Source organism: Dipodomys spectabilis, unplaced genomic scaffold (assembly GCF_019054845.1).
Source record: "Dipodomys spectabilis isolate Male_0828 unplaced genomic scaffold, ASM1905484v1 ptg000032l, whole genome shotgun sequence".
NCBI lineage: Eukaryota > Metazoa > Chordata > Mammalia > Rodentia > Heteromyidae > Dipodomys > Dipodomys spectabilis.
The window spans coordinates 18766434-18790512 of NW_024870709.1; the positions used below are offsets into that span (position 1 = coordinate 18766434).

Genomic DNA, 24079 nt, shown 5'->3' on the forward strand with positions numbered 1-24079 from the left:
ATCAGTAAGCAAATGAGGATACCACTCAGGTTCTACAAAAATTAACATGATTTTAAGGGAATATACTGAACGACTTTATGCTAACAAAGTAAAACATTTAATGAAATTTAACAATAAGTGCACTAAAATCAAAACAATGTTATAAAATTCTAAGACAACATGAATGCCTGAATTATGAATTGTTTCCATTTGTTCTTGATTTGCTATACTCAAAATGTCTCAATTTCAAAACAAAACTTTTTATTTTACATTAGACTAACAGAATTTTTTTTTTTTTTTTGTCTTTTCTTTTTTGGTACTGGGGATCGAACCCAGGACGTTGCACTTGCTAGGCAAGCGCTTTTGCCACTGAGCTACATCCCAGCCCGACTAACAGAATTTTTAAATACTTTGTTGGATGCTAAGTGCAGTTTTATTTTTCTGCCTCCTATGGATGGTTTTTGTTGGTAGACAATATTTATGCTAAAATATTATTTCTTTTCTTTAAACTTTTTTCCCTAGTGGCAGCCATGTCTTTGCTATTTGTTTTACTGTTAAGCATAGTTTTATTACTTTACCATTCAAATGTATTAGTTAACATTGAGTGCTTCTTAAATTTTATTTTAATTTTTAAGAACTTTTTCTAATTGCTATCGTATCTTTGTACTTTGTTATTGTCTCGTTTGATATATTCTCAGATGATATTCAAATTATTATTTGTTTATTTATTTTTGGGTCCGGTCATGGGGCCTGAACTCTGGGCCTGGGCACTGTCCCTCAGCTCTTTAACTCAAGGCTAGCGCTCTACCACCTGAGCCACAGCACCACTTCTGGCTTTTTTTTCTGCTTATGTGGTGCTGAGGAATCGAACCCAGGGCCTCATGCATGCAAGGCAAGCGCTCTACCAATGAGCCACCTTCCTAGCCCTCAAATTATTTTTTAAATGTTCTTTTTGGCTTCTTTAGATCATTTGATTGGTCATCTCAATCAATTTTTTGTGTTTTTTGTTTTGTCAAATATCTAGCTTTTTTTTTTTTTTTTTTTTTTTTTTTTTTTACTAATGCACTGAGGTGATGAGAAAAGTTATTACAGATTGATCTGTGTCCTCCAAAAGATAAATTGATGGAAGTCCTGACCCCAGTATCAGTGATTATGACACTATTTGCAAGTGCAGACAGTCCCAAATTTATGGTTATTCAACTTAATGATATTTTAGCATATTTTTTAGTTTTTGATGGTGTAGATGCAGTAGGAACTATATTTGAAATTTTGAAGATTAATCTTTTCCTGGGTTAGCAATATGTACTATGATATTACTATCTTGTCATGCTGAGTAGTGTCATGTCCTTAATCAGCCCCTAGTATCCATACAACAAGTTACATGTACTTCTTGGCTTCTGGTATCTTTGAATTGATATAGGTTTCTCCCTATGTGCTGTGTATGTCCAGCACTCCCAATGCTTCCAAATGAGGTCACATTTTCAGGTACTGGAGGTTTGAATTACGACATATGAATCCATAACAGCTCCTTCATCCATCCTACTTTCAGAATGTCAGTACCTATTTTCTCTGTGTGATTGCCACTCCTAGGGCTGGCACTCAGTGCCTATGCACTGTTCCTCAGCAGTTTTGTTCAAGGCTAGTGCTTTTGAGCCACACCTCCACTTCTGGCTTTTTGGTGTTAATTGGAGATAAGAGTCTCATGTACTTTTCTGCTCAGACTGGCACAATCCTTATATATCAGCCTCCCGAGTAGCTAAGATTATAGGCATCAGCCACCAGCACTCAGTTAATATTTAGACTATTATTTACATTGTTATCATATTATTCTAAACTTAAAAAAATACTCTTAAAGTATTTTTTAAAATGGACTTTGGCATTCATCCAAGATTGTCCTTTGCTTTAGATTGCCTGTTGCCGAGTCTCACTTACACAAGGTTTTCATTCAGCTATTTACTTCTTCAATATGAACAAGCATGCAAAGCAACACTACACACATAAATAAGGTTTCAACAGGAAAAAAGACAGACTAAATAAGCAGTAAGAAATGGAGGGTCTGGGAGGAAACAGAGATAATGTAGGAGCAGAAGAAACATTTTTTTAAGAATTGTAATAGTTACAGACAGATAAAAGAAAATACTGCAATCATAAACCTAAAATGGGATGCTTAAAATTATAATTTCCAAAACCAGTAAAACTGCCTTAGAAATGAAAAGCAAAATAAGATTAATAGAACGATAGAATATCAATGCAACAGTATAAGTGTAAAAGAATGAATATTCTATTTATTTTGATCAAGGTCTCTCTTCTTTAGCCTTTTTGCTTTTATTGTAATCAAGAGTTGCTTTTTTCTAGGTTTAAACAAAACTTGCTTTTTCCTCTACATTGTCTCTTTGCTTTATGTTATGTTTATTAAGAAGATTGAGAAAAGCACTACACTTCTTAATCTACCACATGAAATAAGACCAAGTAGTCCTGCTATTTTTCGAGAGAAAGTGATTTTCAATGTACTCAGCATACCAGATTTCCAATTTATTGTGAGAGATTTTTGAGGTTGCTTTTAATTATGCAAGATCTAAAAAATATGCTGTTCAGGTATTTTTTTTCCTTGAGAAGAATTTTGAGTTATCGATAAGCTGAAGCTAAACAATGGCTTAAGCAAAGTATGGGATGTAGAATATAGCAAAGTTAGGACCTAGCCAGAAAAGTGGCACTACAGACATTCCAGGACAGCCAATATTTTGGACCTGCAGAGAAATAAGTTCAGATTTGAGCCAGAGAACAGAAAGTTAAAAGGATTATACTCAGAAAAAAATATATTTTGACAAATACAAGCACTTGACAGGATTTATAGGTCCTTGCTATGTGTCTTGAAAAAAGGAAACATAAATCTTAAAAGATACAAATTTTAACCTTAAGAAAAGTTGAAAAATTGAATGAGAAGGTAAGTAGTCATAGTACGCTATTTGGTTCAGAGGTAAACAGGCATTTATATATGATCATAAAAATGGAAACTTCTACTGATTTTAACTACATAAAAATCATTTGATGAAGGAAAGTCTGAGATGGTAATTGCAAAAACTAAACAATCATTTTAAGCATGTCTAAAATTGATCAATCAAAACTGGTAATCTAAACATTTTATTAGATATATGAAATTAATTATCAGGAGATATAGCTAAAACCCAGGTAATTCTGTTGGAGTGTTGAAGAATAAGGACAGGTGGAGGGTATAGCAGGAATTATTGCCTTATGATCAGAGGTGACTAATAATGACCATTTACCTTCATATCATTTCTTACACTATGTGCATATATTGTTTTGAGAGAAGTAACAAAATGAAAAACTATACAAAAAAAGAACACAAAAAGAAATGAAATTGAAATATGCTGGATATAATTTAAAAACATTTCTTTGCATATTTTTCCTTAAATGTAGATAATTGATACTCTGTATATCATTATAGAGAAAACAAATCTATAAGGTATTTTAGCATTATCTTATTAATGCCAACTGACAGAAAGCCAATGTGACAGACACATTAACAATATTCACCTAAAGAGCTTAGGCTAAATGCCTAATAACCATGGCAAAGGATTTTAATGTTGTACTTATTTCCACGGCAATATAGCATAAGAACCACGTGTGTACATATGACTCAGTGAGGACACTAGATATTGTACTATATTTGAAGATTGGATTGTAAAAATCAACTTCATTTTGTGGTCCACACAAAAAAAAGACTAGTAACTATGAAGATCCTAGACATGAATATGATACTTACAATTTTTGTTATCTCACAGTGAACTGACAATGTTTTGTTGGCCAAAGCTGCAGCATGAAGAACCTACAAAAGAAGAGGTGAGCAAGTATTAAGGGCAAAATAAGGAAATTACATACATAGGAAAAGAAATTAAGAACAATCTATTCCCAATAGATTGTTACTTTGTTCTCTATTACCATTTCAGAGTGGAAAAGAACTACTCTTGTTTCAGTAAGTAATGAGATGGTAGGGGTTTCTCAGTAGGAAAAAGAATGTTTAAAAGTCAGTTCTGAAATAATAAGCTTTTGTAAAAATAGCTAGAAGTCAAACAACTACCAGATGTGGAGTTTCAGTTCTCAACTGATACTGGTTTTCTGAAGTAAGATATTAAAGAATACATAGAAGTTATATTATAAAAATATTACTTGATACTGCATGGCACATGTCTTATTTTGCTTGACTAATAGATTTTGACACATTCTATAGGGTTTTAGCAATGAATTTCTGTTGTTTAGAAACATTAATAGGACACAATGGACAAATTTTACAACTACTGTAGACAACAGGTTATTTATAGATTAAAAGCATAAAGATTCTAATATAAAAAGTTTAAATTGACTTACCATTTTAAAAAGTGACTTTATAATTGTGGAACAAAATTTGTAAAAGTATTTGGAAGTACATTTAAAGTATTTTTTTTTTTTTTTACCAATTACAATTCTTTAGTAGAAATTAAAGATTAAATATTTTAGTGGGCACTGATGGCTCACACCTGTAATCCTAGCTACTTTGGAGGCTGAAAATGGGACTATCATATTTCCAGGTCAGCCTGGGAGGAAAAGTTCACAAGATTCCTCCTTAACCAATAGCTAGAGATTGGAAGGATCATAGTTTCAGGCCAGTCTAGGTAAAAAAGTCCTTGACATTACATTTCAGTGGAATGATGTTGGGTGTAGTTGTGCTGGCTTGTCATCACAGCTTAAACAGGAATAGTAAAGGAGTGGATTATAGTACAAATACACGCCAAAGCCAGGAATCACCCAGCTATTTGAAAGCTGATCTAGAACCCAAGCCTTGAGTTCAAGCCACAGTATGGGTACACACACACACACACACACACACACACACACACACACACACACAATTTCCCAATATGCACTGATTCTTCTTATGCTCAAAAAGAAAAATTGTAAGTCTATTATCATATTGTTATATTGATACCTATAGTGATTTCTTATTTTTTGCATCACAATTGACAAACCATATTGTTTAATAAATTAAATCTCAAATTAGTATTTTATATTTTATATAGACAGATACGCAAAAGACATCTTTAAACTCTGGAAATTGTCATTTTATTGCCTTTTTTTTAACACAGAAGTCTAAAAATCCAGATGAAATTAGTGACAAATCTCAGTAGGAATCTAAGAGTTGCTTAGATAAGACAAAGACACTGTATTACAAGGAGTCTAGATTAGAATGTATGCTCACTGAGGGCAGTGAATTTTGTTATGTGTCTCCATGGCTACAGTAACATAAAGCATATGTGAGACTACGTAATTGCACTTGATTGGATATTGCTCTAATTTATCCAAGGACTTAAAGACATGAGACTTTAAATTATCTGATGTCAGCATTTTACTAAGAGCTAGGAAAAACTATGGAATGTAAGTCACTTATTGAAGTAGATGGGAGTTATTTCACACACATCATATGTGTCACATATCACCTTTCATTTCATTTTAGCTTTTCAGCTTTCATATTACTAGGTTAGCTATTCTGATATTGGGAGTATACTTGCATGACATACTGTCCTACAAGTAAAACATATAACTTGGTTTACAGAGGAATGAGACCCAAACATTTAATTGATTTACATCATAATGAGACTCCTTAAGTTTGGTGATATTGCTGTAAGTAGAAATACTTACTTTTTAGGACAACATATACACATTAATATGTGATACACATGAACATATATTTGAATATATTGTATTCCTATGTATACATATTTCTTTCCTTTCTTCCTCTTTCTTTTCTGCAATTTTGATTACAGGAAAAGTAAACATTACTAAATACACTATCTTGCAAAACAGAAGTATTGCATATTTTCCCTCAAAACCGTATGCCATAAACTTTTCATTATTCATTTTTTTGTTCTAAGTGGTCAGTATAAATAGATTTTCCAGTGGCAAAGTGTGATCCAAACTAAACCGTTCTTTCATATTTATAAAAGTGGATATTTAAAATGTTTCCAATTATAGGTAGACTAAATATTATCTAAATATAACTAATAGTTTATATGACCTATATATAAATAACTAAAGTATTTCCTATATTTTTTGAGGGGCAGGCTATTCATAGCATATTAGACATAAGGATTAAGAAGATATAAATTCAACTTTACATCTGTTAATTTTTTATGAAATGTACTTATCATTGGCTCACAAAAGAGTAAAATGTGCCTTCAAAAAGTTCTAAAACTTCAAAATTTATTTGTAAAAGTCAGAGACAAACTCTTAATAGCAACACATTTGTACTAAAGATACATGCGTGAACAAAAAAAAGCACAGGAATACAAAAATGAACATAATAATGTTTTAATTAATACAGTATTCTGGATACAAGTCGAATACCACTAGATAAGAACCATATTTGCCTCAGAAATCTATGATAGTATGGGTTGAGATAAACCAAGGTTTAGGATAGCCACTTCACTATTCACATTCTAATCAATGCCAACCAGAAGCTGAAGCAATTTATTTTAGCCTAAGATTTTTCAGTAAGTTATAGAACTTATCTTCTTGTGAATAAATCAAATTAACATACCTTCAGGTGATCTGTTGTCATTTAATGGGAGTTGGGGCAAGTCAAACACAGAGCCCTTACAAAGACTAAGAACCAAGTAATTGTGCCTTTTGAGGTCACCTTAACTTTTATTTTGCGTATATGTATTTCCATTAACATTCACATACAAATTATTTCAGGCAAAGGTTTGAACATGGAACTCAGCCTGGAAATACTGCCACCTATACTTACTTTATAAGCAGCTAACACTTCAGAGCAATCCCAAGCTGAACTGGTTACAATAGTAAATGCAAAACTTTTTCTACAAAATTTTATGGTCCCTGAAAATTCTGGAGGGCCAAAGGCATTAACTGGAAATAGCATTTGTTTAGAAAAAGAAAAAAAAAAGTCTTAATCAAAGATAATGGATAAAGTAACTATATTGGTTCTCATACACAATCTTCCTAAATTTTCACCCTGTAAAAAATGATTACAATGTCCTTCAGCCTTGCTATATGCCCAGTATAGTACAAAAAAAAAAAAAAAAAGAAATTAAAAAAGTCAACAAAATTCAACATTTCAACAAGCTATGAACTATTTACTGTAAGCACATATTGAAATTCTGGAAGACATACTACTGTATCTTGAGAAAACACTATTAACAGGTAAGCTTGTGTCAAAGGCAGTTTATAAATGAAACAGTACAAATCTTATGTTTATGTATACAACTTATAAATCAGAAAAAGAAGTTGCTATTTTTCCAATAGTATAGCATCACACTAACACTATATAGTTAAGATTGAGAGTGTCTGTACACATATTCACTATACCTCTTTCTTGGTCATTCTCATTTGTTACCTAACATTGCCAATCAAGGTTCTATGTATTTCTATCAGTTTGAGCAGGCTAAACCAATCACTTTCTTACTTAGCCTATAAGGCAAAGTTAATCCTTTCCAGGAAATGAGTTTCATAATCAGCAAAGAAACATTAACCCCACCACAAGATGGAAAGCTCATCCTAAGGACATGATATAAACCCTAACAAGACTATGCCCCTGGATATGGCCAATGTGGGAATAGTTGAAAGTCTGGAAAAATATGCAAGATATATAGAGATTAAATGATCATCAGAACAGTAAGAACTACTAGAAAGTCAAATGTGAATTACTGAAGGTTTCCTAGTGCAATATCAACCAACTTAATGGGCTACTGAACATTCTTCCACTACACATACATACTGGTAGTGCAAATTAAAAAAATACAGTAACGATCAGTCTAAATCTTAGGGAATTTTGAAAAACTAGAATGATTATCATATTTTTTATTCTGAAAATAGTGCTATAAACTCAATTATTTTCTTACTTCTTAGATATTCTATTATCTTAGATAATTTAAACATGGTTGCCTGCACAATAATTTTGGTTGTTTTGCTGCTGGGCTCCTCATGCATATGCTTAAAAATAACAGCACAACTCTAGGCATATACTGTGCTACTTTAACAAAAGTACAAGAAAAAATGTGAAACTTCAAATTTTGACAAGTGATTTTTTTTTGGTAGCAGGCTTCTTAAAAGCAACATCTAAAATCAGATGGCCTCATTAACAACTTGTTAGGAACTTATGTCTATAAAGACACTTAAGACAGGAAAATTGCTTTCAAAGAATTTATCCACTTTGGTTTTTTAAAAAAAGATTGTGACAAAATAACCTCAAAAATAACCCCAAGTCATATAGGACACATCACTATTGTTGCTTTATCAAAGAAATATACAAGTATTTTAAACTTGGATGTTGTCAAATACTGTTTTTCAGCTAATATTCTAGTTTTAAATTTTCAGATGTCACAATTCTGAACAATATAGCTTGGATCTCTAATGGAGAGGACATAACTGGGCGAAACTACGACCATAGTAACCTTAGTGAGCAGTGAGGCTCAGAGATCACTTGCTGAACATGGTTGACTGTTAACAGAACTGATTATTTGTTCACTCAAACAGGTGGTTCTAGACACTGCTACATTTTCAATACAAAAATCTTGCCAGATTTTTCAAGACACCTATTTACCATTTATGTTCAAAACCTTGTACCATCAGAGGCAAAGCAGAGAAAAGTGAAAGCATAACTTGTTTCTATTTATCTAAATAAACTCATGGAAAAAAAATGTATAGGATGTTTTTCTTATTTGATCTGTCAGCCAAAAAGTAACTATGAGGAAACTCAACCAAAAAATACCTGTTTCTAAATAGTAATCCTACAGACCTTTTTCAATACCAAGACAAAAAAGTTTGCATATTCAAGATGATGCTTAAAATGAAAGTGATGGCTCAAAAATTTGTGTTCAAAATAAGAAACTAAAATTTCATCACTGTTAATTCCCCATGGCTTTTGGCACTGACATTATGATTTTAGTCTTTTGGTCACTAGAAGCTGCTAGTAAATACAGTAAGTCTTTAAAAGGGGGATGGGAGATGGAAGAGACAAGTGAGGAACTGAAGAATATTTATATGCACATACCAGAGTTTGGAATAAACAGTCATTTCTGCTAGGGTTTTGAGAGAGTAGAACAGTTTTCTCACCTTTTTCCATTTAAAAGATCATCTGATTAGAAATAATGCCATTAGGCTACTGTGAATGGTGTTGCCTGGCAGCAGCTTCAGTTTTATAGGCTAGTCTTCAATACAGATAAGTAATCTCACAAGAAATAATCATACATGGCAATAGAGTTAAAAATGGGCAGTTCTTCCATGCATAAACATTTCAGGAGAAAAACCATCAATTTTAAAGATAACTGTCAGGTTTCACGTGTCCTAGTACACTCTATACCTAAGTTTTGCTTTATACCATTGGTGACTAAAATTAACAGTAAGTTTTGCAATGAGATCTTTTCGTTTTCCTGCAACTATATACACAATGCAAAACTATTCTGCATCACATGATTTTAAATGAAATAAATATAAAAATGAACCACACAATCAACACATAACTTTAATACTCAACATTATTTATCTTGATCACAAAGGTGATAACCTCCTTGTCAACAATCTTGTGAGTTGAGAAGCTGATTTTCATTCTCATATCCATCAGGCAGATATGCTCTCCTCAGCTGGTCTGACTTAGGTATGGAGCCTCCATTCTTCACATGGCGAGACAGGAAAGCACGAACTGCTGGATGATCAGCTTTCTCAAGGGGGATGTTGGCTTCCAGGCACATTTTCACAAAGTCCTGGATAACACTGACTTTCTCTGTTTGTGCAGTACTGTTGCACTGAAGAGATGCAGTTAGGGGCCTCTGCTTCTTTCTCACATTCTGCTCTTCAAATTCTGCCTTTCTCTTGGTGTGAGTCTTTGACTTGAGGTGGTCACTAATGGCAGACTTGCGAACATGATTCAGAACCACATTGCAAGAAGTGCAGAAGAGTTTTCCTCCATCTTCATGAAGCTCACCTCCAAACTCAGTGACTCGATCCAGGGGTGTCACATACAAAGCAGTCTTAGATCTATTTCGAGCTGGTGGTGCTGTTACTACAAACCGTTCCATTTCTGACTCTTAGTAAAGTTCTTTAAAAAAAAAAAAGATACATACATATATATTTATATTTCATTCTAGAACTAGTTAAAATAATATTAAAGATTAAAGACTTCAGCCAGAAGCCTGTAACTCATGCCTATAATCCTAAACTACTCAGGAAGCTGAGGTCTCAGACTCAGGGTTAGAAGCCAGACAAAGCAGGAGAGTCCCTGATATTCTTATTTCCAATTAACTACCAAAAAAGCCAAAAGTGGGGCTGTCACTCAAGTGGTAGAGTGCTAGCTTTGATCAAAAAGAAGCTAGGGACAGTGCCTGTGCTCTCAGTTCAAGTCCCCACCTTGGCAAAAAAGAAAAAAAAAAAAAAGAGGACTAAATATTTTAAATAAATGCACTCAATTCTCTGTACCACAAAAAGAAAAAAAAACACAAAAAACCCTTTAATTCAAATTGGTAAGACATTTGTCTATCAAATCTTATCTAAAACATTTTTTTTTTTTTTTGTCGGTCGTGGGAATTGAACTCTGGGCCTGGGTGCTGTCCCTCAGCTCTTCAGCTCAAGGCAAGCGCTCTACCACTTGAGCTACAGTGCCACTTCCGGTTTTCTGGTGGTTTATTGGAGATAGGAGTCTCACGGTCTCTCCTGCCCGGGCTAGCTTTGAACCGCGATGCTCAGATCTCAGCCTCCTGAGTAGCTAGGATTACAGGCGTGAGCCACCAGTGCCCTGCATCTTATCTAAAACATTTAAGGGAAGACAAACCTAGAGTAAATTATTAATAACTCGGTCCATTCTTTGACTTTCATGACATTCAAATAAATTAAAACAATCTTTCAGAAAAATATTACCACAGGTTGAGTATTAATTACATTAACATTATCCAATTTAGATATGTGTTCTTGTTTAAAAGAGCTTCTTTCAGAGACAAGTTATAGACTAAGTCAATTTTGTAATATTACATGCACTAAAAACCAATCTTCTTTGTTAGTGACAAATGATTAGTTAAGTGTTAACTTTTTCTTGGGGTGATGTCTTTGAGCTAAACTAAACCAAAATTTACGCTAATTCAAAGTAGAGAGTCTAATATGTTAGCAAATGATTCTTAAGTATATTATGAAGTAAATAAGTGCAATTACAAGCAATGTGAATATTCTATTTCATTGCATTAATCAATGGTAGAGGGTATCTGTGTAACATTAAATTTCTGTCAAATGAGCTTTAAATTGTCAATGTGTTGAATACATGTGGACTCAAACCAGGACGCTTTAACAATTCACAAAATTATTCTGTAAAGCACAGAAGTCTAAGTTTTAATATGTTTAAATTGTTCTTATCACTTTTTCTTTTGGTGCACAGCTCTCATCTTGTCAGATTTGTAATGGCAGAAAAGTTATGATCCTTGCCTAATACTTAGTAAACTATCATTACATGTCTGTCTGTAAGTTAATAGTATGTTGGTAATACTTAAATTTCACTTTCTATTTGAAAGCATTCTGTGCTCAAATATTTGGATTTCAAATCTTGAACCAAGTATATTTCTTTGAAACTCAAACACTTCTGCTAATGGGAAAGCATTGTAATTTGCAAAAATTTTTTTTTTTTTTTGTCAGTCATGGGCCTGAACTCTGGGCCTGGGCGCTGTCCTTCTGCTCTTCAGCTCAAGGCAAGCACTCTACCACTTGAGCCACAGCGCCACTTCCGATTTTTTTCTGCTTATGTGGTGCTGAGGAATCGAACCCAGGGCCTCATACTTGCAAGGCAAGCACTTTACCATTGAGCCACCTTCCCAGCCCCTGAAAAACTTTTTTAAAAAAGTCTGTTCGTGTAACTGGGAAGGGCAAGTAGCTATCCGGTTAAGGATGCTCCAGTTTACAGAGCCACATACCCAAAGAACAAAGGTGTTTTCACAAAGATATTTTAAACAAATGAGGAAGTTCAAAAGTTAAGACCCGGAACTTGCCAACAAAAGAGAAGCAGTAATTTACTACAGCAAATGAAATTTATCAGAAGTTTTGAAGCTTACATGTTTACCGGATTAGTTTCCAGTTTACGTTTTGTTTTTGTTTCTTCTTGATAACTTAAGTAGTCAAGATTCTTCAGTTTAAAAACGAGACGCACCAAATCAGAGCACTTCGACGCTAGTTCAAAGCCACAGATGCCTTCCAATCAATTTTTCAACAAGTGGTGGTGGGAAAGTAGTTTCTGGGCTTGCACCCTGTTTTCCCTGCGGTGCCGGGAAATCATGCCTTTACTGTAAAATAGGAAAAAACAAACGGAGAGGAAAATGGGGGAGGGGAGGGAGAGGGTGGTTGAAAATACCAACAGCCTCCACACAGGTGTCCACACCCCAAACCCCGTCGGCGCCTTCCTCCTGCCCCCCCCGCCCCTTTCCCATCCCGTTTCTCCCCTACGGTCGGCGCGCCGAGGTGCCCTCGCGCGGGCCCCAGGCCCGGGGGAGGGGGCGGGTGGGGGAGAGGCGGGGCGCAGGGCGCCCGTGGCGTCTCGCCGCCTTCCTCCCGCGCCGGGATCGGCAAGGTGGCGCCCCACCGCTCCGACCCCGGCGGCTGGGCAGGGCCGCGTCTGGGTCTCCGGCTCTGGGCCCGAGAACTCGCCGAGTTGGCGGCGGTCTCCGGGGAGTCGGCGGCAGGCGCCAGGCGGAGGCGGCCACTGTCAGGCGCCCCGTCCCGTCCCCTCCCTCTTCCTCCCGCCGACAACGGCGTCCCGGCCCCGCCCCCGGCTCCCGCTCCGGGACTGAAGGCCCGGGGCCCACAACCCACACCAACGGCCAGGCCCACCCACGGCTACCCTAGCTCCTCGGTACCGTAGGATCGGGGCCGCTGTGAGGGAGACTAGACGAGGCCTGGCTGGAAAGGAAAGGGAGGGGAAGGAAAGGAGGAGCAAGGGGTTGAGGGAGGAGGACCAGACGCCGCCGCCGCCGCCGCCGCCGCCGTCGCCCGAACGAGCCCCACGGCGGCTGCCGTGTCCCCCGCCGCGCCCCGTCCTCCCGCACCGCCTATGGCAGAGCTCGTAGGCGGTCCTCAGCAACCGCCGAGCTACAGCGACCAACAGACGCGGGGTCTCACAAGCAGACGTCCGATTTGGCCAATAGCGTGAGGAGGGCGGGCGTGACTGTGATTGGCAGCCAAACTCCTCCAACAAGAACGGGGGGCGTGGGTGGGCGGAGCCGGAAGTAGCGCCCAGCCGAGCGGCCCCTGTCCGGCTGGGGCGGGGGAAGGGGGAGGGAACTGAAGGAGGAGGAGGAGGAGGTTAGCCGAGGCAGCGACGGCGGCGGCGGCGGCGCAGGGGCTGGTACGCGCTGGGCGGCGAGAGCCTCATGGCGGAGGAAGAGAGCGACCAAGAGGCCGAGCGCCTCGGAGAAGAGCTCGTGGCCATTGTGGAGTCCCCGCCGGGCCCGGTCGGGCTCCGCGCTGTGGGCGACGGCAGGGGCTGCTCCGGCCGCGGCAGCTGCGGCGGCGGCGTCGGGATCAGCAGTCGGGATTACTGCCGACGCTTCTGTCAGGTGAGGCGCCCGTCGGCCGCCCCGACTTGTCACTGGGTCCTGGGCCTCTCGGCGTCTGCCGGCCTGGCGGTTCACGGGTCCGGGCTGCGTCCGGCGCTCGACGCTCCGGCGGGGCGCGGGGAGTGCGGGGGAGCCCCCTGCCCCCTCGGGCTGCACCGATCTGCGGTGGGGAGGGAGGCGCGGAGCAGGACCCGGTGACTTGTGGACTTGGGGCTGCTGAGAAAAAGTGAGTTTGTGGAGGTTGGGGAGCTGGGGAGGGGAGTCAGCCGGCCGGCCAGCTGTGTCCGGAGGTGCCTCCCCTGCCCCGGCAGACACCCCCCGTCCTGCCCGGGGGTCCCGCCTTTCTCAGGCTCCGCACCCGTCCTCCTCACTTCATTGGGAAGCGCCGGCAGCATTTTCCGCCACTCCTTCCCGCCCCCCCGCCCCCCCTCTTTTTCGGGGTGGGAGGTGTGCCCTGTGGCTGCCGCCTCCTCTCCTGTCATCCGCACCCCTCCCCCGCGGCCAGGGGCTCCTGTCATCCCCTCGCCGAATTCCGAGGTGCCGGTCCCTCCTTTGGCTTTGGCGCTGAACCGCAGTTAGTTAGTTATTTTTAAATCGGAGGTGGGGTGGTAGCAGCGAGTTTGATAGTCGTCTTTCCAGCCCCCTGGCTCGCAGTGTTTCCGAACTGCACCTCGGAAAGTCCTTTTCCTTAAACTCTCGCCCCGGTTACATCACCCCGCCCATTCTTTAAAGTACCCTGTCGTCTTCTCTGGGAAATTTCAGTGTTGAGTGACGGTGAATTACTTCCTGTACCGCCTTTACTTTTAGGTGTCCTTCTAGCGTAGCCAAATGGAATACCGATCTACCTGTTCAGGAGTCAAGGTTGTGTAAAGCTCTACACACATTTACAATTTCCGTTTCTTCATTCACCACACTTGTTTTGAAAACCTTTTTGAACAAAAAGAAACTTTTTCATCCCACCCCTCTTAAAATTAATATCTTGGATATATAGGGTTTAAATCCTGGCTTCACCTCTTTTTAGCAGCTTACTTTGCAACGTTACTTAGCTCATCTCTGTGAGTTTTCTCTTCTGTCAACTAGGATAGCTTTTTTTCCTCACTTGGATAAATATATAAAGAGTTTATGTAACTTAGCTATTAATTTCATTCTGGTCACAAGTATGAAGCAAAGCTAACAACAAATGGGCACCGTGTTTGCTGACAGTTCGTTTTAAGCCTTTCAAACATGGAAGGAAAAATGATGAAGTTGATATTTTCAAGGCTGAAACTGCCTTGGTATAAAGAGTGGATCAGGTTCTCTTAATGCTCTTCATTTACTTTCTTATATTAGTTTTTAATTTGATAATTGACATTTATTGAAGCTCTGTGTTATCAGAACTTAAGTTGTAGATTTAGAAACCGTTTTATTGGTATAGACTTGTATCTACAGGAATTTTAAGCTTCTGAACATTAGTATACAATTAGTATTTTGAACATATTCAGACGCAAAAATTGGAGTTGAACCTAGGATCTAGATTCTGTCACAAGCTTACACCTCCAGCCCATTTTTTATAAGATTTAAAAATTTACCTGATGTACTATCCCTTCATTACTGAATTTGAAATTTATTTGCATACTAGACCATTTCTGAGAACTTTTAGCTATTATTTTGCTTCTTAAAATCAATTTTAAGAACAAATTTAGCCTGTGAAAACCTATGTTTGCACTCTGTGAGGCCTAAGCACAAGGATGGTCAGTCAACAAAAAACCAAAACCAATGTGTGATTATTGGTAGTAAAATATTTTATGAACAAATGAACTTGACTATTTTATAAAATTATATCTGCAGAATATCTAAGGAAATAAAACTGAACAAGAAGACCTATAGACTTTTGTACTATAAATTATGAGTGAGGGGCTCAGACTGTAAAGTTTAAACCAGAGTTTAAACTTAGGTACTGCAAAAAAGCACAAAAAAAGCACAACCAAAAAAACAAAAATTGTAAATTGGATTAGAGGTGTGGCTGAAGTGGTAGAATGCCAGTTGTGAATGGAAAAAGTTGAGAATTCAGAGCTTAGACTTCAAATCCTGGTCCCAACCTCTCCTTACCCCTCCCCTCCACCAAAAAAAGTTATGAGTGAGTTGAATTATACAGCATACTTTTATAGAGCCAGCTTTTACCTCAATACCTATTTTGCAATACTCTATTATCATCAGTTGATCTGGTCTTTGGGTTCCTATTCTACTTCATCCTTCCAGGTAAGCTTTGTGATTTTTTTTAAACATTTAAACTTTTAGATGGGTTCAAAGAAATGTTTTTATTAGTTGGATTTTGTTTTCTACTTGTTAGAATACTAATACAGTAATTCTCTTTTGAGTAAGGGAAACAGTGAATTATATAACCTAATTCCAAATATTTGTTCCCTTTTTAAAGATTTGATTTCTTAATATTTATGAAGGTTTATATTATGTGATTCTCATCCATTAGTAAATTGCTTAATCATGAGTAAATAAAATGTATAATTTATACTTGGATAGGTAAGTAAACAAATTACATATCTAGCCTAGTGGTATTGAGGAGAACTCCAATTTATTGCCTTCATTGGAGGGAAGTAAGAATATTTCTTGTATAAGTGAATGAAAAGAGGAACACTTCTTTTGAGGAAAAGTTTTTGTGTCTTTATTATTAAGGAAAAATAAAACTGAAGACAGTATGAAGATGGGCCTTTCCTTGTTCCCTGCTATTAGACTCAAAAATTGCTCAAGTATAATTGGCCCTTGATGTACACTGTATTTGCTTTACTAAGGTAAGCAGTGTAAAAGTAGCTTTTACTGAGAACCTATTAACTCCTAATCTGAAGGATGAAGTTACAAAGTTGAAAACAGGCCATGAATTTATATTTGAGGTAGATAAGCTGGGATTTGAATTTAGTCTTCAGTATCTACTGACCTCTAATAATTATAAATTTTGGAGGAGGGAGGCAAGTGGGTGCAAAGAAAAAGCTCCTAATACATGCTAGGAATCAGGGATAAAGCATTTAAAAAGTACTCTTTCATTATGTTGTAGTGGTGAAAAGTAGGAAACAGATCATTACTGTCTTTCTGACTTGTTAGGTGCTGTGCACATTTCCCTAATTCCTGGAGTTATAATAAATTGAAAGCTAAACAACTTAAGGTACTCTCTATTCTTTAGTGCCAGAGAGAACATCATGAGTAATAAATACATCTAGAAATACTGTGATGGATTAATGAAAGTAGACTTTAAAATTATTATTATTATTTTTTTTTTGGTCGGTCGTGGGGCTTGAACTCTGGGCCTGGGCGCTGTCCCTCAGCTCTTCAGCTCAAGGCGAGTGCTCTACCACTTGAGCTATAGCGCCACTTCCGGTTTTCTGGTGGTTTATTTGAGATAGGAGTCTCAAGGTCTTTCCTGCCCGGGCTGGCTTTGAACCACGATCCTCAGATCTCAGCCTCCTGAGTAGCTAGGATTACAGGCGTGAGCCACCAGCGCCCGGCTGACTTTAAAATTATTTTGAACCACAGTAGACTTAACATCATTTCCATGAAGATGTCATGGATATAAAATGGGAGAGTGAACATAAAGTTCTTTGAATTGTACCTAGCCCATAGATAGGCTTAAATAGAAGCTATTAATACTCTGTCCTGCTCAATCCTCTTGAGGGTTTAAGAGGGGCATTAAAGATAATATGATCTGTTGATAGCTTATACTTTGTTTCCCACAGTAACTTAAAAGAAAGTTTAGAGGAGCTGGGAAAGTGGCTCAGTGGTAGAGTGCGTGCCTTGCATGCATGAGGCCCTGGGTTTGATTCCTCAGTACCACATAAGCAGAAAAAGTTGGAAGTGACCCTGTGTCTCAAGTGGTAGAGTGCTAGCCTTGAGCTGAAGAGCTGAAAGACAGCGCCCAGGCCCAGAGTTCAGGCCCCACAACCAACCAAAAAAAAAAAAAGTTTAGAAATGTAACCATTCTTAAATTGTTTGTAAACATATTGTTTATAATCAAATAGTCATGATGAAACAATGATTTGGAAAACATTTTCTCTATAACAATATCAGGCAGTCCCAGGTTTTCCTGCAGTGGACACTTGGCAATATTAAAATATTTTTAATTGTTAAGATCAGAAGCCACTAAGGAAGAGGCCTGAAATATTGTTGAATCTCCTATAGGGCACTGATAGGTCTAATAACTAAGGATTGCCTGAGCTACAATAAAAATAGTACCTAGGTTGAGAAACCTTGCTGTACACTTTACTTTGGGATTTTATATGTGTAATGGCATTTGTGGCCAAAAAAAGGTTTTAATGATTCTCAAGTAATTTTTAAGCAACTATTATTAAAAGAAAGATTTGCTTCACTGTTTTTTTTATAAGGTATATGGTCCATGTGTCTTTTAGAGAAATTCTAACTTAATCGTTTAAGAAGAAACAATCCTTAGCCAGGTACCGGTGGCTCATGCCTGTAATCCTAGCTACTCAGGAGGCTGAGATCTGAGGATTGTGGTTCAAAGCCAGCCTGGGCAGGAAAGTTCTTGAGACTCTTACCTTGAGACCACTAGAAAACCTGAAGTGGCGCTGTGGCAGAGTGGTAAAGCGCTCACCTTGAGCTGAAGAGCGCAGGGACAGCGCCCACTCCCAGAGTTCAAGTCTCACAACTAACCAAAAAAATAAAATAAATAAACAATCCTTGGTCTTGACATATAACATAATACATCAAGCTTTGTAAATAGTTTCTGACACTATGTAATACATTTTTATGGTTTTCTGTGGGGGCAGTACTAGGGTTTGAACTCTAGGTCCCAGGCTTGGTAGGCTCATGCTCTACTGCCTGGGCTATACTCCAGCCCCCCATTTGCTTTTCTTTTTTAAATATAATTTTATTGTTACTACCTTGATATAAGGGTTACCATTTAGGAAGTCAGGTAATGAGTGCATTTCTTTTTTGGACAATGTCACCCTTTCCTTCACTTTCCCCCAGTCCTACCCCCCAACCCCCTCGCCACACGTACACCCCTAGACCCCTTCTCTGTCCACAAGTTGCACAGTTCATTTTCTACATAGTGTATTAAAAACAATTCTTGAAGCTGGGTTCCTGTGGTGCATGCTTGTAATCCTAGCTGCTCAGGACGCTAAGATCTGAGAATGGAGGTTTGAAGACAATGTTGGCAGGAAAGCCCATTACACTCTTTTTTTGGGGGGGGGCAGGGGGTCCGGTCATGGGGCTTGAACTCTGGGCCTGGGTGCTGTCCTTCAGCTCTTCAGCTCAAGGCTAGCGCTCTACCACTTGAGCCACAGCGCCACTTCTGCCTTTTTTCTTTTTTGCTTATGTAGTGCTGAGGAATCGAACCCAGGGCCTCAGGAATGCAAGGCAAGCACTCTACCACTGAGCCACCTTCGCAGCCCCCATTACACTCTTAATCTCTCTCTCTCTCTTTTTTTTTTTTTTTTGGTCGGTTGTGGAGCCTGAACTTTGGGCCTGAGCGCTGTCCCTCAGCTCTTCAGCTCAAGGCTAGCACTCTACCACTTGAGTCACAGCGCCACTTCCAGGTTTTTCTGCTTATGTGGTGCTGAGGAACAAACCTAGGGCCTCATGCATTCAAGGCAAGCACTGTACCACTGAGCCACCTTCCCAGCCCCTACTCTTATCTCTAATCACCAAAAATCCAGAAGTGGAGCTTTGTCTCAAGCAATAGAGCACTAGCAATTAGCAAAGTAGCTCAAGTCCCAGCACCTGTACAAGAATACATACAGTTGTGTAGGCACATGCTCTTCTTTACCCCCTTTCTCCTTTATCCCCCTATGCATGCATGAGGCCCTGGGTTCGATTCCTTAGTACCTGATAAGCAGAAAAAGCTGGAAGTGGTGCTATGGCTCAAGTGGTAGAGCACTAGCCGTGAGCTGAAAGAACTGAGGGACAGCGCTCAGGCCCAAAGTTCAGGCCCCACAACTGACCAAAAAAAAAAAAAAGAAAGAAAGATAAGAGTGTAATGGGCTTTCCTGCCCACTTCCACTTAGGGACTTTTGCTGATTTACTGGAGATACAAATTTCTTGGATTTGTCTGCCTGGGCTGGCTTTGAACCTTGATTTCTCAGATCTCAGCCTCCTGAGCAACTAGAATTATACAGGTATGAACCCACTGGCTCACAGCACATTTTCCATGTTTTTGTGTACAGTTACAACTTTGATAATTGCAGGGAAGAAAAGGTATAGGATACATTATAGTTATTTTTAACATTCTCAACTTACAAACAGTAGTGAATATGTTTATTATGTTTTTAAAATAAGCTTACAAACAGTAGTGAATATGTTTATTATGTTTTTAAAATAAGATGGTATGGGTATTTGTTTTAAAAACTTATACATGATAAAGCAAGTTTTCAGATACCATATTATTTATATTTAGTCTTGGGAAACTAAATGGATGCACATTTGGATTTTATTATCTGTCTACTTATCATTCTTTGATGGTAAGGTCCTTTGCAGAGGTCTCCCAGATAGAAGAATCTTAGTGACACTTCAGATATGTGTATTCATTCTCATTAGAGTGTATAGAGGTGTAAAAACTAACAGCATTTTGACCACAATTCATCAGTTTTTAGATACGTAAAAATAATGTGTACCGTTTGACTTAATCATTATTCTTACAGAATTTATTTCTTGGGAAATGTAAATTCGGACGTAAAAGTGTTCATGACAGCACTAGTTATAATTAATAGCAGAAATAAAAAAATTCAATAGTAACCAGACCTTTTAAAATAGTGGGGTATTTTTAACCTTAATAAACTAAAATATTTTAGTCACAAAAATGATATTTTCAGTGACTATGTAATAACCTAGTAAGCTAAAATTCAACATCAAGTGAAAAAAATCATGCAATTTGACTATAGGAAAGTTCATTCTCACTGTAGTGACATTTGAGGTTTAGAAGGAGGAAGTGCTTTAAAGGATGATCATATGAGCTATATCAATAAAGAGGATTTTTTTGATGATCCATAAGAACTTTGCATTTCAAGTCTTTTAGTACTTGGTAGAAGTTATATTTGCATTTTCTTTGTGAGCAAGTCCACAGTAAGATTCTCCTAAGAATTTCAAAAACCTTGATGTAACAACAAATACAACTCAGTAATAACTCAAACACACTAAACTAATGAACCTTTCATATAAGCCATTGTGGTATAAACAGCAGTACCTTATTTTGCTAATAATCATAGTTTGCCCATTTATTTCTATATTTTCTGTAACTCTTTTCATAATACAGCAGCACTGAGTAGTTGAGATGGAAGAAACATAGTCCATGAGGTATTTCCTTGCACTTTAAGAAAAAAATATGTCAGTACCTGTCCTAGATTTTCATTTATTTGCAATAACCTTATAAGCACTATTTTTACCTTCATTTTCTAAATGATGCAACTGAGATGCAGAGAGGTTAAGCACTTCCAAGACACATAATAAGAGAATGGAAATATATCAAGATGTTAATGGTTATATGTGGGCAATTCATGATATGAATTTTTTCTCAAATATTATAGATTATACTACAGGAGTATGAATAGTTTATAATTATAACATATACAAATTAGGTAGAACAGAACTGTGAGGTTAGAGCTCATTTATCTTTTCTTAAATTTACTGCTTTGATTTCCTGTGTGTTAACCTATGTTTATAAACTTGACTAGAAAAGTAAATTATTGCTTTTTATACTGACATCTAATCTGAAACAGTTGGGATAGGTCCAGCAAACTAGGTTTTTCAAAAGCCTTCTGATGTTTACTAGACTGTGGAAAACATTAGACTAACCAGCGACTTGGAAATTATTGATAAGTATTGAGATCTGAAAAATGTATTCTTCTAGATCTTGGCTTAGGAGTTTGAAATTTGTAACTCAACATAGAACTGTGCCATTGTTAACATTCAATGCTGTTGTATGATTAAAATACTTAGCATTTTTTTGAATGTGGAGACAAGACCCCAAAGAATGTTATAATATCACATCCGGTTCTAATCTGCATATCTGGAATAAGTGGTAGTGTTGGTTGTTTTTGTGGTGCTGTGTTAAATTCAGGCTCTTTCAGCTTACACTCTATTACTGAGCTACATCCTCCCCTGCCCCAATGAGTTTTTTTATTTTTACTTTTTTTAACTGTACTGTGGTTGAACTTGGTCTTGTACTTACTAGACAAGTGCACATAAGTGCCCTCCACTTCAGCCTTGCTCTTTCTTTTTTTTTTTCTGGGGAGGGTCTCTGTTTTGGGCTGGGTGCCATGATCTTCCTACCCTAAGACTCACATGTAGCTGAGATCAGACATGTGTACCACCACTGTCAGGCATATGGATTTCACTAACTTGGTCCAAGCTGTTTTTGACCTGAGATCTTTCCAATAATATACCTCCCAAGTATTGGGATTACAGTTTTTAGCCCACCATACCCATCATGATAGTTTTTAAGTTTAAACTAACAGGTTTTAATTTGGTATGTCAGCAGTTAAGGTACAGGGGAATAAATGTATCACATTTAATCAGTCTAATTTGATCAATTGAGCTGAGTGATACTCTATAATTGCTGAGATCACCTGAGAATGAAAGCTAAGGTGAGTGCCTTAGTTCAAGCCCCTTCAGAACCACATAGAGCTCCCCTATGACAAGCAATACCACTTTTGGGCGTTTACCCGAATGATCACAAACAAGAACATACTAAAGCTAGCAGCACAACTATGTTTATTGCAGCATTATTTACCATAGCTAAGATAGGGAACCAACCCAGATGCCCCTCAGTAGATGAATGGTTCAAGAATATGTGGTATGTGTACACAATGGAATTCTATGCCTCCATCAGAAAGAATGACATTCCCCATCTGTTAGGAAATGGAAAGACTTGGAAAAAATTGTATTAAGTGAAGTAAGCCAGACCCAAAGAAACATAGGTCCCATGGTTTCCGTTATTTGCAATAACTAGACTATGTCTGAGACAAGCAGAAAAGGTCAGATAAGATGATGTTAGGTGAAATGAATCCCAGGATAAGGATACAAGAGGTTTTTTCTTTTTTGCTATTGTTTCTAATGTATTTATAAGGTTTTTTGTTGTTGTTGTTGCTTTGTATGTCCCTCCCCCATGGTATAATCCCTATTTTCACTGTATTTGATGTTCGTATAATTTGTGGAGGGGAAGGGAAAAACACAAATTGCTTTAATAGGAATACAGGTGAACCCATTGCAACAATGAGATGTAGAAGTCATTATGTCGAAAAAATGAACTTTACAACTTTGGCGGGGGTTTGGGTTTGGGGAGTGTAGTTGTAGAGATTGGAGAGAAGGGATGGTTGGGGAAAAACAAAGGAGGAGGCAACAATACTTGATAAGAAATGTACTCATTACCTTGCTCATGTAATTGTAACCCTTCTGTATGGTATTTTCACAATAAAAAAACTTATTTAAAAAAAAGAACTAGCACAGACAGAAAAATATTTCCACTTTTGAATCATCTCTCATTTTTAAGTTTATAAAGAGATTAAAGTCTACAAACCAGAGTTTAAAGATCCCAAATAACTTCCTTCTTAGAATAACCCTTCCATCAGAGCCAAAGGGCCTCTCTGATATTCCTCTGACAGCTTGGGTCATCTTTCTGACTATAAAGGTCCTCTTTCACCACTATTAAGGAAAATTTTTTATCCTTCACATTTTTTTTAATTTTATTTTTTTATTGTGAACATACTGTACAGAGGGGTTACAATTAGATGGGCAAGATAATGAATACATTTCCCATCAAGCATTGTAGCCTCCTCCTTTGTTCACCCTTCCTATCCCTTCCCAGCCTCCTCCCACCCCCCCACCCAATCCTACCCCCTCCCCCCCACCAAAGTTGTAAAGTTCGTTTTCGACTTGACAACTTGTACTTCTCATTGCTGCAACGGGTCCACCTGTATCCCCATTTAAACGACCCGTTTTTTCCCCTTCCCCTCCACAAATTATACTGACATCAAATACAGTGAAAGCAGGGGTTATACTGTGGGGGAGGGACATACAAAGCAACAAAGAAATAATTTTATAAATGCATTAGAAACAAATGCATGAAAGAAAAAAAACATTTAAATACATATCTTAGGGTTCATTTTCCTAACATCACCTTATCTGACCTTTTCTGCTTGACTCATACATATACTAGATATAGCAAATAAGGGAAACCATGGGACCTATGTTTCTTTGGGCTTGGCTTACTTCAGTTAATATAATTTTTTTCCAAGTCTTTCCATTTCCTAACAAATGGGGCAATGTCAGTCTTTCTGATGGAGGCATAGAATTCCATTGTGTATATATACCACATTTTCTTGATCCATTCATCTACTGAGGGGCATCTGGGTTGGTTCCTTCACATTTTTATTTTTTTACTTTTCTAAAGTTCAGGTTAGTAGGAGAAACATTACTAAACCCTGCCCAGTACTCAATAAATTTTGTATTTCCCTGAAATTAATGACAGGTGGGATAGGGACTAGTGTTGACTTACTACTTTTGCAGTA

General features: G+C 38.0%; 2 protein-coding genes across 4 annotated transcripts in view; one reads left to right on the forward strand and one right to left on the reverse strand.

The window, feature by feature from the left end:
* Positions 1–6217: 6217 nt before the first annotated feature.
* On the reverse strand, positions 6218–13047 carry Cggbp1 (CGG triplet repeat binding protein 1). 3 transcript variants are annotated; one of them, XM_042676708.1, is made up of 3 exons: positions 12876–13047; positions 12086–12305; positions 6218–10087 (listed from the first exon to the last, which is right to left on the reverse strand). In XM_042676708.1, exon 3 carries the CDS (start codon positions 10065–10067, stop codon positions 9564–9566), a length of 504 nt encoding a protein of 167 aa, XP_042532642.1. In that variant the 5' UTR covers positions 10068–10087; positions 12086–12305; positions 12876–13047; the 3' UTR covers positions 6218–9563. The 3 variants fall into 3 exon arrangements, with proteins under 3 accessions (XP_042532642.1, XP_042532640.1, XP_042532641.1); XM_042676706.1 differs by having other exon boundaries at positions 12078–12305; positions 12876–13045; XM_042676707.1 differs by lacking the exon at positions 12876–13047 and having other exon boundaries at positions 12078–12355.
* A 282-nt stretch (positions 13048–13329) lies between these two features.
* Znf654 (zinc finger protein 654) overlaps positions 13330–24079 on the forward strand; it is a 38824-nt gene continuing 28074 nt past the window's right edge. Inside the window, exon 1 of the mRNA XM_042676671.1 lies at positions 13330–13574. Coding sequence (XP_042532605.1) covers positions 13389–13574 — 186 coding nt within the window. The 5' untranslated portion in view covers positions 13330–13388. The remainder of the gene's footprint in view (positions 13575–24079) is intronic.